Genomic DNA, 17,111 nt, shown 5'->3' with positions numbered 1-17,111 from the left:
TTCTTACCATCAAATACTTTTTATTCCATATTTTGTGGGCGTTTTCTTCTTCTTTAGGGTTTTTTGGTGGTTGGCAAATCAACTTAAAGGTGCATTACCGCCACTGACTGGGCTGGAGTGCGGAACAGGAGCTAGTAGGGCGGACTATTCGTAGCCATTTCTGTTTATTTTAAATACTTGCTAATTTTTTGGGTTTTGTTTTCGAGTAGTTTTTATTTCGTCCTCGGTTGGTTCAGCAACATGCGCCACCATTTTTGTTTTTGTCGACTCTCAGTATCTGAGCTGAAAGCCTAGTATTGGAGTAGCCAACCAGAGCGTGCGATTGCTCATATCCAGTGACTGTGGATAGAATAATATCTTGATTATGTGACTCCAGTTTTCATATCAGCGTATGGAGTTGAGTGAATAAAATGTGGATAGCGGAGTATTTTAAAGGAGAACTGAGGTCATTTTTAAACTTGCTTTATTTCTTAGCATGTTATTCAATTACGTTTTTGGTTTTAGTAACCTTGTATCATGACTCATATTGGCAAGTAATTGCAATTAAATATGACACTTGTCGGCCTATTTTTGGTTTTTAGCCATGCTGAATTTAGTTCGCTTGGTCCGTGACAGGCATCACTTATCTGTGCGATCTTCACGAGACTTGTGCGAGACTTCGAAACGTGAAGTGTCAGCTAGGTGTCAGTGCCGCCATTTTGAAAACTGTTTTCCAAACAAAATATTGCACAAAAACGAGTTTAAATGACAGTTACTGCCTACTTTTTTCAAACTTTCCTGATTGCTATCAAAACACAACTTCCGGCTTGATTACGTCAGCGTTCGAAAGAGGGCGCGCGCGTCTTGACAGCGTTGGCAGATGTTGGTCACTTTGATTTCCTCTGTACGTTTTACTTCCGTCCTACGATGTCTCGCACAGGTCTCAACGCATCTCGTTTACAGCCATTGCTTTGACATATGGACTGATATATATATATATATATATATATATATATATATATAACGGAGCATATTTCAAACACTCATAACTTGCTCTAGCAGCGACAAAATAGTGATCAAAACTGCATTCCGATAGTTAATAAAATGAGAAATAGAATTTTGATGATAAATTTGCCTTCAGTTCTCCTTTAAGTGGATTTTAATTCAGGGTTTGTTTGTTTTTTCCTTCTTCCCTCTCTCTCCATGCTTAAACGTGTTTCATTTTAAAGTGGTTTGTTTCAGGTTGCTAGTCTGCTTTGGTCCTGGAAAGTTGTGTAGCAAAGCCAAAAGCTTCCTTTTCCACTTTCCTTGCTCGCTTCCTTTTTCACTTTCCTTGCTTACTTTTCTCTTCCCCATCCTTTTTCTTTTCCTTTCTGTAACCCATTTCCCCCTTTCTTCTTTTTCCTTTTCCTCACCACATCCTTTTCTCTCCCCCTTCCCTGTGTCTGTCTCTCTGTAGCAGAACAAACCGTGCCTCTGCCTGCGTATACTTGTTGGTGTGTGTGTGTGTGTGGTATTAAAGGGTGGTTGCTGACTCGCACTTTCTCCATCTGTTAGACCCTTTTCACTTCAGGGCTCGTTCCAAATAAAGCAGGAGGACACACAGATAATCTCAGCTCCCACTAACCACAGTACTTCAAACTCTTTATATCTCCTTAATATTCATTCTCTCTTGCGCTCTCTCTCTCTCTCTCTCTCTCTCTCTCTCTCTCTCGTATATATCCTGTCATCATTGTTCTGTTATTTCTTGACGTATTTGCCTTCTGAATGAGTGGTACTGCACCTGCTCATATTCAGTCGAAAATGAATCTTTGGTTATTCCAGATGGGCGGATTTCTTTGGAGCTGCTGTTTCTCTCTCATTGAGTGAACTGTTCAGCATGAGAAAGGCAGCATGTTCTCAAACACAAGCATGACAACACGTCTGACGATGTTTAGTTAAAAATACAAAGCAGATTGAGCTGTATAAAGAATACAGCTGTGTAAAGAGCCAAGTAGAATATATAGCAAATTTTATTTGGATCATGGAGAGTAAAAGTAAGTAAATCAAGCTACAGTAAGTAGTGTAAAATTGAGATGATGCTGAAGCATTATATTTAAAGCTAGATGGCCTTTCAGATTTTTCAAGTGTAGGTCATAAAAAGAATTTTCCCCGACACCAATTATTTTAATTTATTTTTTAGTGGACTGAAAGCTACTGAATTCGAATCACAGACTTCCAATTTTATTCTTTTTTTTTCTTCACTAGAACAATTAACCGCAATAATCCCCCCGCCCGCTTCACCATGACCCAATTCAAGATACTACGTCATGCATCACATGGTGGGCTTTCCCTGTTTGTGAAAGACATTGTGGGATACAAATTTGAAACAGGGAGGAAAATGGCAGACGTGAGTGTGCGAATGAAACGTGAAAGACCGACTACAGTAACGGAAAGCGAGAAGAAAAGACGTTATGCTGCGAAGGAAAGGAAACGCAGGATCAAACTAATAAATATCGGTGCTCAGCGGTGTGATCAGCTGTTCATTTAGCGACAGAATGATGGAACTGTCTGCACGGTCAAAGGTAAACCTGCGCATGCGCACACGGACTTCCTCTGTCTGCTTGACTGCGCGAAGCGAGTGATTTCATGCATGTTATTTGCTCAGGAGTCCCCTCAAATTAAATAACTTCCCAGCCACAGAATGGCCTGATATTGTGAGAAATAAACATGCATCACAATGACCAAATTTCAGAGAGAGCTAAATTTCACCGATTTTATGAAATCGAAAGGCCGTCTAGCTTTAAATGATGTTCAGCACTGTGATGTTGCCTTTTAGAATTGAGATGAGAAACCACAGTACTGAAAATTTGACTTCACTCCAGCCAGAAACGTTAATCAGGATGTCTGTTAGGATTTGGGGGACCACATTTAGCATGGGCCCTTAATCCTGGGACAGCACGGCCTGCTTGGTGGTGGAAAGAACTCTGTGAATGGTCACTGGTGATTTTGCCAAGTTGCAATATTGGGTGGGAAACTGCCGTCTGTCAATGTAATTCTTTAGTGGCATTACTGTACCACATATAGTGTAACAAAACGGCAGATATAAATCACTTGTGATATTCATTCATCTTTTATCCTGGTCAGACCAGAAACCCTGGAGCTGAGACGCAGCAATATTACCATCTTCTGCTGCTGCTTCTTCTGGCTGCTCCCGATTAGGGGTCGCCACAGCGGCTCTTTCGTCTCCATTGCTCCCTGTCTTCTGTATCCTTCTCTGCCACACCTGCCACTTTCATGTCCTCTCTCACCACATCCATGTATCTCCTCTTTGGCCTTCCTCGTTTTCGTGTGCCTGGCAGCTCCATCCTCAACATTCTCCTTCCAACATGCTCTGCATCTCTTCTCAGGATGTGCCCATACCATCTCAGTCTCATCTCTCTTAGCTTCATTCCCAAGCTCTCCACATGTGCTGTCCCTCTGATGCGCTCGTTCCTTATCCTGTCCAACCTCGTCACTCCCATCGCAAACCTTAATATCCTCAACTTTGCCTTCTGTCTCTTCGTTAAGGGTACAGTCTCCAATCCATACATCTTACCTTTCACTTTTGCTGGGACTTTCCTATCACAAATGGCTCCCGAAATCCTTCTCCAACTGCTCCACCCTGCCTGCGCTCTCTTTCTCACCTCACTATCGCAGCCCCCATTTTCCTGCACAGTTGACCCCAGGTACTTGAATTCACCAACTTTCTTTACGTCTACTCCTTGCATCTTCACTACACTCTCATCTCCATTCTCATTGATGCACATATATTCTGTTTTGCTCCTGCTCACCTTCGTTCTTCTTTGTTCCAATGCATCCCTCCATCTCTCCAAACCCAACTCAACCTCCTTTCTACTTTCACCACATATCACTATCATCTGCAAACATCATGTTCCATGGTGACTCTTGCCTCACTTTGTCCGTCAAGCTATCCATCACTATGGCAAACAAGAAAGGACTCAAAGCAGATCCTTGATGGAGTCCCACCTTCACCTTGAACCATTCAGTTGTTCCAACCGCACACCTCACTGCTGTTTCACTGTTCTCATACATGTCTTGCACCGCTCTGATATACTTCTCATTCACTCCACTCTCTCATACAATACCATAACTCCTCTCTCGGCACTCTATCGTATGCCTTCTCCAGGTCTACAAACACACAATGTAGCTTTCTCTGGCCTTCTCTGTACTATTTCATTAACATTCTTAAAGCAAAAATTGCATCTGACGTGCTCTTCCTTGGCATAAACCCGCACTGCTGTTCACAGATTGCTACCTCTCTTCTCAATCTCGCCTCCAATACCCTTTCCCATAGCTTCATGGTGTGGCTCATCAATTTTATTCCTCTGTAATTACTGCAGCTCTGTACATCTCCCTTATTCTTGTATATTGGGACTAGCACACTCTCCATTCATTTGGCATCTTCTCATTCTCTAGGATCTTATTGAACAATCTCATTAGGAACTCCACAGCCGTCTCACCCAAACACCTCCAAGCCTCAATCAGGATACCATCTGGTCTGACTGCTTTCCCAGTCTTCATTCTTTTCATGGCTGCCCTCACCTCATCCTTACTAATCAAGTCTGCTTCCTGATTTGCTGTCTCCAACGAATCTGACCTTTTCTCTCTTGGATTCTCCTCATTTAATAAATCCTCAAAGTACTTTCTTTCCACCTTCTTAATACACTCTCTTTGTCAGCACATTGCCATTTACGCCTTTCATCACTCTTACCTGCTGTACATCCCTCGCTTCCCTGTTTCTCTGCCTAGCTAGTCTGTACAGGTCTTTCTCTCCTTCTTTGGTCTCCAGTCTTTCGTTCAGCTCCTGCTTTCACCTTCGCTACAGCTCTTTTTCCCTTCTGTCTCGTCTCTCTGCTCATCCCAATTCTTCTTTGCTAGCCTCTTCTCTTTTATAACTTCCTGCACTTCTTTGTTCCACCACCATGTCTCCTTGTCTTCCTTCCTCCTTCCCAATGACCACCCTAGCACCTTCCTTGCTGCCTCTCTTACTAGTACAGCAGTAGTATCCCAATCTTCCGGCAGACTTCCATGACCACTCAATGCTCGTCTCATTTCTTCCCTAAACTCCTTCTGATGTTCAACCTCTTAGCTTCCACCACTTAATCTTCAGCTCCACTATTTTACGCTTCCTCTTCACTTTCAAGCTCATCCTGCGCACGACCACTTGATGTTGTCTAGCTACGCTCTCCCCTGCCATCACTTTACAGCCTCCAATCTCCTTCAGGTTACCCCTTCTGCAGAGTGTGTAGCTCTCCCTCCACTCTTAAACGTCACCCTGTGCTGCTCTTTCTTCTCAAAGTATGTATTGACTACTGCCAAATTTATCCTCTTTGAAAAATCAACCACCATTTGCCCTTCCACATTTCTCTCTCTTACACCATATCTGCCCATCACGCCCTCCTCTCCTCTGTTTCCCTCGCCAACATGTCCATTGAAATCTGCTCCTATCACACGCGCTCCTCCTTCGGTATACTTTCTACCACTTCATCCATCTTTTCCCAGAAAGACACTTTCTCTTCATTCTCACATCCAACCTGTGGGTGTATGCACACCAGGGGCGATTTCTCAGAGACAACAAGGGAAGCCGAGCTTCCCCTAAAATTCTCACCCCAAACTGCGGCATCTATGACGTTGAATTCTCACTAAAACAATAACTTGCATAACATAATATATGCCCAAGATTGTATTTACGTTCATAACTATCCTGTAACTTATTTGAGTGATGTCTGACGAACTTGCAGTTCGCTACGAGAATCACCTTTACTGCCAGGCTGTAACCAGCGTTGCCAGATACTGCTGACGTTTTCCAGCCAAAATATGTTCAAAATCCGCCAAAATGCACTTAAAACCGCCCAATCTGGCAACACTGGCTGTAACCTTTCTTATTTCAATGGGCTCTATGGACTGGCAGCCGGGTATCCGTTGCAGTCTATGAGAGGGCTCTGAACAGCCAATTTCGGCTAGTTGTTATTGGTTAAAATCGTCACTTCCAGGGAAGCCGGGCTTCTCTGGGACTAAACGAGACAGTGGGAGGGGCAAGAAGCCGGGCTGATGAAGGATTATTGGAGGTAGTGTTTGAAAGACATGAGGAGGGCGGGCTCTGTACTTTGGCGTCGGTGAGGAACACGGTGAGCGCATGATCAGTCAGTCCCTAGCGGATGTCGAGAAAGTGTAGTCGTATATATTACAAGTGTAGTCGTGTATATATACAAAGTATGTATTGACTATTGCCAAATTCATCCTCTTTGAAAAATCAACCACCATTTGCCCTTCCACATTTCTCTCTCTTACACCATATCTGCCCATCACGTCCTCCTCTCCTCTGTTTCCCTCGCCAACATGTCCTTTGAAATCTTCCAACTTCATGCCTATCACTCTGACACTTTCTTCACATCAATCACACTGTTGACCAACTCTCTCCTCAAAACAATACCAACACCATTTCTCTTTCCATCCACTCCATAATAAAACAACTTGCATCCATCGCCAATGTTCTTGGCCTTGCTTCCTTTCCGCCTCGTCTCCTGCACAGACAAAATGTCCAACTTCCTTCTTTCCATCATACTTGCTAACTCTCTCGCTCTGCCAGTCAATGTTCCCACGTTCAGTGTTCCTACCCTCAATTCTAAGCTCTCTCTTTCATGCTCTCTTAACACGCCTCCCCCCTCTCTTTCTCCTTCTCTGTTTTGGTGCAACAGTAGCACACTTTCCACCGGCACCCTGTTGACCAACAGTACCGGAGGCGGTCGTTGTTAACCCGAACCCCGACCGATCCGGTATGGTATTTCTCTTTTCATTCCGCATGTTAGATTTGGCACAGTTTTACGCCGGATGCCCTTCCTGACGCAACCCTCTCCAATTTATCCGGGCTTGGGACCGGCACCAAGGGTACGCTTATGCACCCTCAGTGGCTGGATTGCAGCCACAGCAATGCTACCATACGGTCACCAAATACTAATATTAACACTGGGAACTGGTTTGAATCCTGTGTGTGTATAATGTATACCATTAGCTGAATATCTGCGGAGGATTGTTTACAGGAGGGTTTGCTGAATTACTCTGCACAATTCACTGATGCAACAGCAGCAATCAAGCGTGTGAGCAGCTGCTGTATGAATCGGCTTCACGGCTGAACCTCGGGAGTCAGTTCAGTCCAACTGAATGTTCTGTTTGTGTTGCCAGAGGTTGTTTTACAAGCTTAAAGAATAGCCATTGGGAAAGTTGAACATGAAATTTAAAGCGCAGAAGCGGCTTTAAAACCTCGACACGGTCTCCTGACTGCCTTAAAGCAATGGCCTGAGCTTGGCTTCATGTGTTGAGGTGCTCAGTAATATGGTTTAACTTCTTCCTGTTTCAACTTTCACAAAAGCAGGAAATGGGATGGTGTAGCGTGCAAAGGAGCTCGATGGCACTTTTGCACCCAAGTAGTGCTGCTGCTAGGTAAAATGTATGAAGAACGCTGCTGCAACAAATTCCGTTTTACTTTATAACAAGCGAGCAGCTTGCACCGAAAAGATTTACCGGAGCCGTAAATCAATATCAAGCAGAAGTGTGCTAGTAAATGCAGTTTTCCATTTTATTTCTGTAGTGCTGTTAATAATGGACATAAATCTGGTACAGTCCTGGATATAGACTCGAGCACTGGGTTGAGAAGTCCTGTTGAATGTTTACCCTGAAGAAACTGGAACATGAACTGTGTGTGTTACAGATTAAAATGTCTGTCTAAATCTTATGATTTGGCATTCAACGCATGATGGGAGATTTCACTTCACTGGAGGTTGTAAGATCTCTGTTCATCTAGTTTGCTGAATGTGAGAGAGAGGTTTTTTTTATCTTCTCTTCTCATTACTCTGCTCAACTGTGTTGTAAACACATGCCTCCCTTCTGCTGCTCACTGTCAGTCTGCTGGCTCTTCAGCATGCTTTCTGTCAGCCATGTTTGTTCTGTACCTGCTGACAGTTGTCAATATGTAGCAGCTTGTCCAAATCAATCTCTCCCTCTCACAGGGTTCGATTCTCTAGGAGACCTGTTGAAGCCCACTTTACCAGCTCACAGTCAGGCTCCCATGATGCCCCCATACACGGGAGGCAAGCTGCTGGCCAATGACCTCGATTCCTCCTTGGCCAACCTCGTGGGCAGTGAGTATATGTGCCATTCTCCTCCTCACTTTCCTGTCTGCTCTCATTCTTCTTCTCATATGTTGATGTGGCTCTTCATTATCCAGATCGTATCAGACAAGCAGCAAGCGAATAGAGATGTTTTACAAGTGCGTTACTGACAGGAGTGTGTGTGTGTGTGGTTTACAATGGTGCTTGAAAGTTTGTGAACCCTTTAGAATTTTCTATATTTTTGCATAAATATGACCTAAAACATCAGATTTTCACACAAGTCCTAAAAGTAGATAAAGAGAACCCAGTTAAACAAATGAGACAAAAATATTATACTTGGTCATTTATTTATTGAGGAAAAATGATCCAATATTACATATCTGTGAGTGGCAAAAGTATGTGAACCTCTCGGATTAGCAGTTAATTTGAAGGTGAAATTAGAGTCGGGTGTTTTTAATCAATGGGATGACAATCAGGTGTGAGTGGGCACCCTGTTTTATTTAAAGAACAGGGATCTATCAAAGTCTGATCTTCACAGCACATGTTTGTGGAAGTGTATCATGGCACGAACAAAGGAGATTTCTGAGGACCTCAGAAAAAACGTTGTTGATGCTCATCAGGTTGGAAAAGGTTACAAAACCATCTCTAAAGAGTTTGGACTCCACCAATCCACAGTCAGACAGATTGTGTCCTTGTGACCCCAGGGTAACTTCTAAGCAACTGAAGGCCCCTCTCACATTGGCTAATGTTCATGAGTCCACCATCAGGAGAACACTGAACAACAATGGTGTGCATGGCAGGGTTGCAAGGAGAAAGCCACTGCTCTCCAAAAAGAACATTGCTGCTCATCTGCAGTTTGCTAAAGATCACGTGGACAAGCCAGAAGGCTATTGGAGAAGTTTTGTGGACGGATGAGACCAAAATAGAACTTTTTGGTTTAAATGAGAAGCGTTATGTTTGGAGAAAAGAAAACACTGCATTCCAGCATAAGAACTTTATCCCATCTGTGAAACATGGTGGTGGTAGTATCATGGTTTGGGCCTGTTTTGCTGCATCTGGGCCAGATCGGCTTGCCGTCCTTGATGGAACAATGAATTCTGAATTATACCAGCGAATTCTAAAGGAAAATGTCAGGACATCTGTCCATGAACTGAATCTCAAGAGAAGGTGGGTCATGCAGCAAGACAACGACCCTAAGCACACAAGTCGTTCCAACAAAGAATGGTTAAAGAAGAATAAAGTGAATGTTTTGGAATGGCCAAGTCAAAGTCCTGACCTTAATCCAATCGAAATGTTGTGGAAGGACCTGAAGCGAGCAGTTCATGTGAGGAAACCCACCAACATCCCAGAGTTGAAGCTGTTCTGTACGGAGGAATGGGCTAAAATTCCTCCAAGCCGGTGTGCAGGACTGATCAACAGTTACTGGAAACGTTTAGTTGCAGTTATTGCTGCACAAGGGGGTCACACCAGATACTGAAAGCAAAGGTTCACATACTTTTGCCACTCACAGATATGTAATATTGGATCATTTTCCTCAATAAATAAATGACCAAGTATAATATTTTTGCCTCATTTGTTTAACTGGGTTCTCTTTATCTACTTTTAGGACTTGTGTGAAAATCTGATGATGTTTTAGGACACATTTATGCAGAAATATAGAAAATTCTAAAGGGTTCACAAACTTTCAAACACCACTGTAAATGCATGTAACGATGCAATGACTCGATCAAAATGTCAACAGATGCGCCTCATTTTTGACGATCCATCTTTGGGCCTGTTTTACATCTGATTTTTATTTAATGCATCTTGTATCCTGATGCACTTGACACCATGTGCGTTTATACTTGTCTAACGCAGGGTTCTGAAATTGTCTTGCTGTAATATGCAAATCCGCTCACGATACTTTCTAAGTTGTTCATTTCCACTTGGTGTATGCCATGTGACTTGGAACGATGGATGTACTTGTGTTTTTGTATGATATCTGAGAACAATGCATCAGCGCTTGGGAGCTTTTTATTAAAAAAAAAAGTGAATAATCTTGATGTGAATTGAAGCCACTCGGTGTAAACAGGATGGATCTTTCATCGGATCGTTTTTATCTGCGGATATCTGTCTTGGCTTTATGCTTTACTACACTACTGGCTAGACTTTTTATTCCTCTCTTCTAAAAATGAAGCCTTTTCCTTTGTCCCCCATTGAGAAGCTTTCCAGTACATTTACTGCACTTAGAAAACATAAGTCACAGGCATTTTATTAGACACTGAATTTTTTCCCCCCTTCCTTATATCCCTGTGATGCATCATACTCCAGTTTGTCATCCTTTGACACTATTGCTTTATGAAGATGCAACATTTCCACCGTAGCCATCGCGGTGTTTCATACAGCTGTTTTATACACTGCTTTTACGAGGCGTGATGTGAAGCAGGGAAACTGAGAAAACCGTGAGCCTTTTAGTTTCGGGAATAAGTTAAGAACATCAGCGTTTAAAAATGTACGTGCTGCTCAAGACATTTACCTCAGGTTGGATTATAGATCAGCGGTGTTGGCTGTGTAGTCAGGGTTGAGCCTGTGAGAGTGTGTGTTGGAGCAGTGGACATGCAGATGAATAAAATGCAAGTCTTAATGATGTCTGGGGAGCTGCCAACACTGTGGGAGTGTAACAGGCTAATGCTATTTTCATTAATAGACCTTCTCTCTCTGTGTCTACCTCACTCCTTTTCACTCTCCTTCTGTCATGTTACAGATCTGCAGTTCAGTGGATCATCAGTCAAAAAGTGAGTCGCGGTTATACAAATTTTTTCTTCGTGTGAATATGGAGAGATGAATCTCTGCAGTGAAGTATTATATGAATGTGTGTGTGTTGTAGACCAGACATGCAGTGGACACAGCCTGGGGAGAAGAAAATGACTGGCGGCACTAACTGGCAGTCCAAAACCATGAGCAGCACGACTGGCTGGAGTCCTACCCCCATGCCACCTGCACCCATGCCTGTGCCACACATGGTGAGAACACACACACTCCTTTTAAAGATTTGCCTTCTCTGCTCTAACAGATCCAAAAAAAGGTGTGGGCTGACAATGCGTCCGAACACATTCTTAACTCCAGCTGCTTTTATTCTATTGTCAAGTCATTGTGTAATTAATATCTGCTCTGTGATGTACAGTACCAGGCAAAAGTTTGTACACCCGGACTCATTCATTGGTTTTTCTGCATTGTGACTATTTTCTCCATTGTAGAACAATACTGAAGACATCAAAACTATCCCTGTGTCCCAAATCGCTCACTCGTTCACTACTCCCTACATAGGGAATTACTATATAGAGGACTATATATAGTAAGCTCATTGGTAAAATGAAAAAACGCTTTCGGACACTAGTCCGTCGCGCTGGTATTTACGTCATTACCGTCGCACAATTAAAACGTGCCAGATCAGTCGGCTGGCGGGTTTTCAAAATAATAAATACATGCATGTGTTTTTGTGATAAATCCATATTATACTGAGCGCATTTCCCACATTAATCAATACAAAGTAGCTGCAGCTTTCAGTTCTTTTAAATCAAGGCTGAATACTTCCTTCTTTGCTGCTGCCTTTTATTAAATCACATTTGAGACTTTTAATTAGATTTTTTGGTGTGACTGCAATGCATGATGGGGTATATCGCTTGGTTAGTGGCCATCGGTTGTGCACTACTTTTTCATGATGCACTGTGGGATACTTTGAGTGCACTATATAGGGTGTAAATAATCCTCGCTAAGGTTTCGGACAGCACTTTAAAATGGCGTCCTCGCTATATAATGCCCTGTATAGTGAGTAGGGAGCGATTTCAGACACAGGGTATGACACAATATATATGGAACGATGTGGTAAACAGAAGTGTGTTAAATAAAATGTTTGATATTTTAGGGTGTATTCAGACCAGGATAGTTCGATAGTTCACTTGCTTTGGTCCGAACCAAATGTTTTTTTTTTTTTTTTTTTTCATTTTGGTGCGGTTCGCTTTCACACTGTACATTTTAGTAAGCGGACCAAAGTCTGTCAACAAAGCCGCACGCCCTGAGGTCGTTCAGCTATTGGTCAGAGACGACACACGCGCACACAGCGCTTTTCTGGGGAGCGCGTGAACCCCTTCATTTTCTCACTGAATACAGCAAACACGTCGGCATTTTCTCCAAAAGCTCAGATATGTGGACATCTGCCCATATATCCACAAGGGTACGCGTTTCTTCCTCGGCCCACGTTTGCCCCCTACTCATTTTTTGTACTCTGTAGTCTAGCCTACCACTGGTCTGAATGACTGAACGACTGTTGTAAGGTTCCCTTGACAACCGAAACAGTGTTTGCACTTTGTGGTGGAGTGTCAAGACTCTGTTTCCCATAATGCTCGACAAACGACGGAAGCTCCCGAGGTACAAAAAAGCAAAACTGTCGGATTAGGTCCGGTCTGCTTTCACACCTCCAAAAGTTCCGCACCAGGGTTCCTTTGGTCCGGACCAGAGTTCGGTGGTTTGTATTCAGACCAACCCAAAAGGTCCGGACCAAGGGAAATTTGGGTCGTTTGGTCCGGACCAAACAACGTAGGTGTGAATACGCCCTTAGATTCTTCAAAGTAGCCAGCATTTCTCTTGACGCTTCACACACTATTGGCACCATCTTAACCAGCTTCATGAGGTCTTCACCTGGAATGCTTTTCAGTTAGCAGGTGTGCCTCGTCAAAAGTTAATTAGTGCAATTTAGTGCCGACTTAATGCGTTTGAGATCAAATGGTAAACAAGTGTCGCCAGGCAAAACCAACCTCGCCCGGTAGCACTTATGATGAATTTGAAGGAAGATATTGCGAAGGAAATAGATCCCCATGTCCATACAGTAAATATGGCACGCACATACACACACTCTCCAAGGCAGTAGCCACAAAAATGAGCAATTTTAAAAATCACAAGTAAAATATCCTTACAGTTTTCAAAACTGTAACCTCATGCACACGCTGTCGCCATGGCCGGAACTCTTGTTTTCCGGAAATGGCCTGGCGTTAGAGCTCAGTGGAGCGCACTTTCCCTCTGTAACAAGCATAAACATATCTGAAAGCGATTTCTTTAGTCTAATCCGTTTTATTTTGAATGGTGAACCGAATTGTATACACTCGCGGGCCATTTTAATCGGAACACGTGTATGCGCAGTGCGCGATCGTTCCATTCTTACAGCATGATGACATAGCGGCTAGCGCCTCTATATGAGGCAGGAGCCACAACCGAAACGGTTTTGACCATTTTGGTGACCTTGACCGGATGACCCTCAAAATGTTGGAGGTTCTGTTTGAGACCAATGCCCATCTATCCTGAAAGTTTCATGAAGATTGATCCAGCTGTTTTCCCGTAATATCGTTTATATAAAAAAAAAAATACCTTGCCCCCTGGTGGACTCTGTCTTGGGCGAGGTGGTAATAAAAATACAGTAAATAGCCCTACTGCAGTAATCCATGTTGTATCAAGAACCGTTCAACTAAGTAAAGAGAAACAGCATCGATCATGACTAAGACATGAAGTGACTTTTTTAAAATTAATAACAATAAAGAAAAACCACTGAATTAGAAGCAGTGTCCAAACTTTTGACTACTACTGTATGTAGTTTCACGAGTTGGCGCTTAGTCTGGATTAGTTTTTGGCTCAACGGAGACGCACACAAACCCTTGAAATAATTGTAATTGCAGGGATGCCTTGAATCTTACCCACTGTTCTTTCATCCAGTTACTATATCGAGCAGAGAAAAGCTCCTTGTAAGAAGAGTTTGTTGTAATTGGTCGAGAGAAATTCCTTAAGGATTAAAACTGAAGCCAGCTTGGACACACTTATTTATTATTGGATATCTCCGTTTAAATTGCACTGCTACACGATGCAGACTGCGCTCCGACTGTGCTATTGCTCACCATTTAATCTAATGATGTATTAAATATTTTAATACATTTTATACCCAGCGTGTGTACTTTAGAAAAAAGTAAATAACATGGCTCATCAAACAAGGCTTGAAGTTAATCGTGATGAAATGTTGTTCCCCCAGCCTTCATACTGGGCCGTGCCAAACACTATACTTCACTGCCCCCCCCGCCCCCGGTTTCTTATGCTAATTAGTACTGAAGTGCGTCATGCGCTCGCTGTTATCCCCGTGGGATGTGTCGAGGTCCAGTGTGTACAGTTTGTTCCGTAGGTGGATTGCAGTGTTTTATTATGCATTCAGAAGTAACACGGAGAGGTTCGATGGCTTGTTTTTTACCGCTCATAGTTTCTGTATTGCACTATATTACAGCATACAGTAAATCAGCTTAGGGAGCGTGTGTGGGAGGGATTTGGTTCAAGTTGGAGGTATAGGATTGTCGTATTATTGTGTGTACACACACTCCGCTCTGTCTTGAGCTTTTGAGTTTGAGCTAAAGTGAATTTCAGCTTTATGACCTGCTCTCTGTGGGAACGAATATACATCACTGTCTTTTTTTTTTTTTTTTTTTTATATATAAAGTGTGTGCTTCAGACTAACCTCTCACCCTCCTTCCTCTTTCCTCCACTCTGCCTTTTCTTTCTCTCTCTTTTTCCTCCTCTCTCCTTCTCCACTGTGGTCAGCACTGGTTCATGCAAATGTCTCCTGTCTAATGTCTTCTCCATTCCTTCCTCTGTCTCTTTCTGTCTCACTCTGTCTCCTTGTCTCTTTTTCTCTGTCTCACTCTGTCTCCTTGTCTCTCTGTCTGTCTCTCTCTCTCTCTCTGTGTCCCTCGCTCTGTTTCTCCCCCTCTGTGCGCCTAACCCGGCAGAGTGGAATGTTCTATACTGGTTATGTAAGTACCCCTGTAATAGAGCAGTCTGTGTTATTTCCCAGGGAATTCCTGTTCTCTCTTACACGTGTGCAAACATCTCGTCCTTTTTGTGTTTTTTATTCTCGCCATGCAAACTAAAGGTAGATTTTTTTTTTTTTTGGCTTGCTGCATGCGAAATATGTAAATAGAGTTCCCATGTTTTCCTTTTAGTTGCTTGATGCACGTCTGTTGAAATTTGAAGCGTGCACACGCACAGTGCATTATGTAGTACGTTCTCCCGTTGTGTTGATGTTGCTGTACACGTGCATTGTGTGCGCACGCGCTCTGCTTAATCTGATCACTACACTGCTTCTGTCGCACTCGCTCGCACTCCTTCACACCTCGGCCTCCCTGTCTTGGCTCTGCACTGCATACAGTACATATAGTTGTAACTTCATAGTTTTGACATGCGACATTTAAGTATCCAGTAAAACAAAACAATAAGGTAAACTTTTGCCCTGCGTTCATACAAGCAAGCTTCAAAGTCATAGGCGTCCATGTGTTTGATACAAGCTTGTGACACTGGAGTCGTTCTGCTGGCTGGGAGCAATTTTCTCTGCTTTATGGAGCAGTAAAGTCAAAATCAAGCAGTCGGTTAGAGAAGCAGCTTTGGGACTAAAAGGTTGCTGGTTCAATTCCCTGGACCAGCAGGAATGCCTGAAGTGCCCTTGAGCAAGGCACCCTAACCCTCAACGGTGTTGTAGTCAAGTCACTAAACCTAAAGTCTGAGTCCAGTCTCGAGTCCACCATTGATCCGAGTCGAGTCCAACGCTCCAACCGCACCATTTGACGGTGGCTGTTTTAGCGCCGTTAACATGAGTTTGTTCCTAAGCATGACATATGAACAGGTTAGTGTGCTTCTCTTTATCAGGGAGTGCAAAGTATTCCGTCAGAGAGGGCTGGGAGACGGATGTAATTGCAGAAGGTGTGTTTATTAATACAAGTGAAGAGGGTAAACAATCCAGAACGGCAGGCAAAATCGTAAAATGGTGAAACGGGCAACAGGTCAAGTGAGGCACAAATAGGCTCTGCAGAATCAGACGAGAAACAGGAAATCAGGGATCAGGAAACCTAACGAGGAAATAAGACTCAGTAATGTGTCAGCAACACAACTCAATACTTCGCAAAGTGAGTTGTGGTTCCCCCCCCCTTCAGATTTTATAGAGGCGCGCCGATTGCACCTTAATCCTGTGCAGGTACGAGTCGTTTACAGTGCGTGCGCGAGAGTCCGCTTGGCACATGTGCACTGTCTGGAGTGCGCCCAAGAGTCTATCTGATGCACATGCCAATGGCGCACAGGTGTGACACTCTTGCACAAAATTTGTACAGAAATTAATGTAGCTATAAACATCTCATGCCATGTTACAAAAAAAAAGAAAAAATGAGTCCTTGTCTCCAATTTGAGTCCAAATGCAGTTAATGCAGCCCTGTGATGACCTGGCGACTTGTCCAGGGTGTACCCCGCCTTCCGCCCGTAGTCAGCTGGGATAGGCTCCAGCTTGCCTGCGACCCTGTAGAACAGGATAAAGCGGCTAGAGATAATGAGATGAGATGCAGTTAATGCACGAGTCCAAGTCAAGTCACAAGTCTTTAAAATTAGGGTCGGAGTCCTGGATTCAAGTACTACAAGCCTGACCCCTAACTGCTCCCCAGGCTGCCCTGGATACGTTGTAGATCACTCTGGATAGGAGTCTCTGCTAAATGCCTGTAATGTAAATTCCTCCATCTGATCCTGTGGTGCAGGTTATTCTATTTGCATCTAATCCCTTTTTTTTTAAATAAATCTAATTTCTACAGTTGGACAAGGCCACACTCAGAAGTTAAAAATGATTGTGCTCTGTGCACACCCACAAGAGTCAAACTTGTAGCTTGCTTATATGAACGCAGGGTTTAGTTTCTTACCCCATGCATAAAGGTTCAAGCTCAGCAGTAACACGGCTAATTAAATGATCAATGGAGTGAGAGGCGGGAACAGAACTGCACCAGTGAGTTTGCCGATTCGATCTATAAGAGCCTGCAGGAAGAGTAACAGGCCAGTGGTGCAGCTCTGTTCAGAGAAAGCCTGCGAGCGGTACACTGTAGTGTCAAGCTTGTGGTTCAGCAGCTGAAATGCGGTGCTCGTTATTTCTGCGTGACATCTATT

General features: G+C 43.4%; 1 protein-coding gene across 4 annotated transcripts in view; it reads left to right on the top strand.

The window, feature by feature from the left end:
* si:ch211-200p22.4 (phosphatidylinositol-binding clathrin assembly protein) overlaps window positions 1-17,111 on the top strand; it is a 160,561-nt gene that overhangs the window by 129,628 nt on the left and 13,822 nt on the right. For all 4 annotated transcript variants that reach the window (XM_060931571.1, XM_060931308.1, XM_060931479.1 and 1 more), the window contains 3 exons: window positions 8,028-8,159; window positions 10,873-10,903; window positions 10,996-11,131. In XM_060931571.1, the coding sequence (XP_060787554.1) occupies window positions 8,028-8,159; window positions 10,873-10,903; window positions 10,996-11,131 (299 nt within the window). The remainder of the gene's footprint in view (window positions 1-8,027; window positions 8,160-10,872; window positions 10,904-10,995; window positions 11,132-17,111) is intronic.

The sequence above is a fragment of the Neoarius graeffei genome, chromosome 1 (assembly GCF_027579695.1).
Source record: "Neoarius graeffei isolate fNeoGra1 chromosome 1, fNeoGra1.pri, whole genome shotgun sequence".
Classification (NCBI taxonomy): domain Eukaryota; kingdom Metazoa; phylum Chordata; class Actinopteri; order Siluriformes; family Ariidae; genus Neoarius; species Neoarius graeffei.
This window is presented reverse-complemented; position numbering and strand designations above follow the sequence as displayed.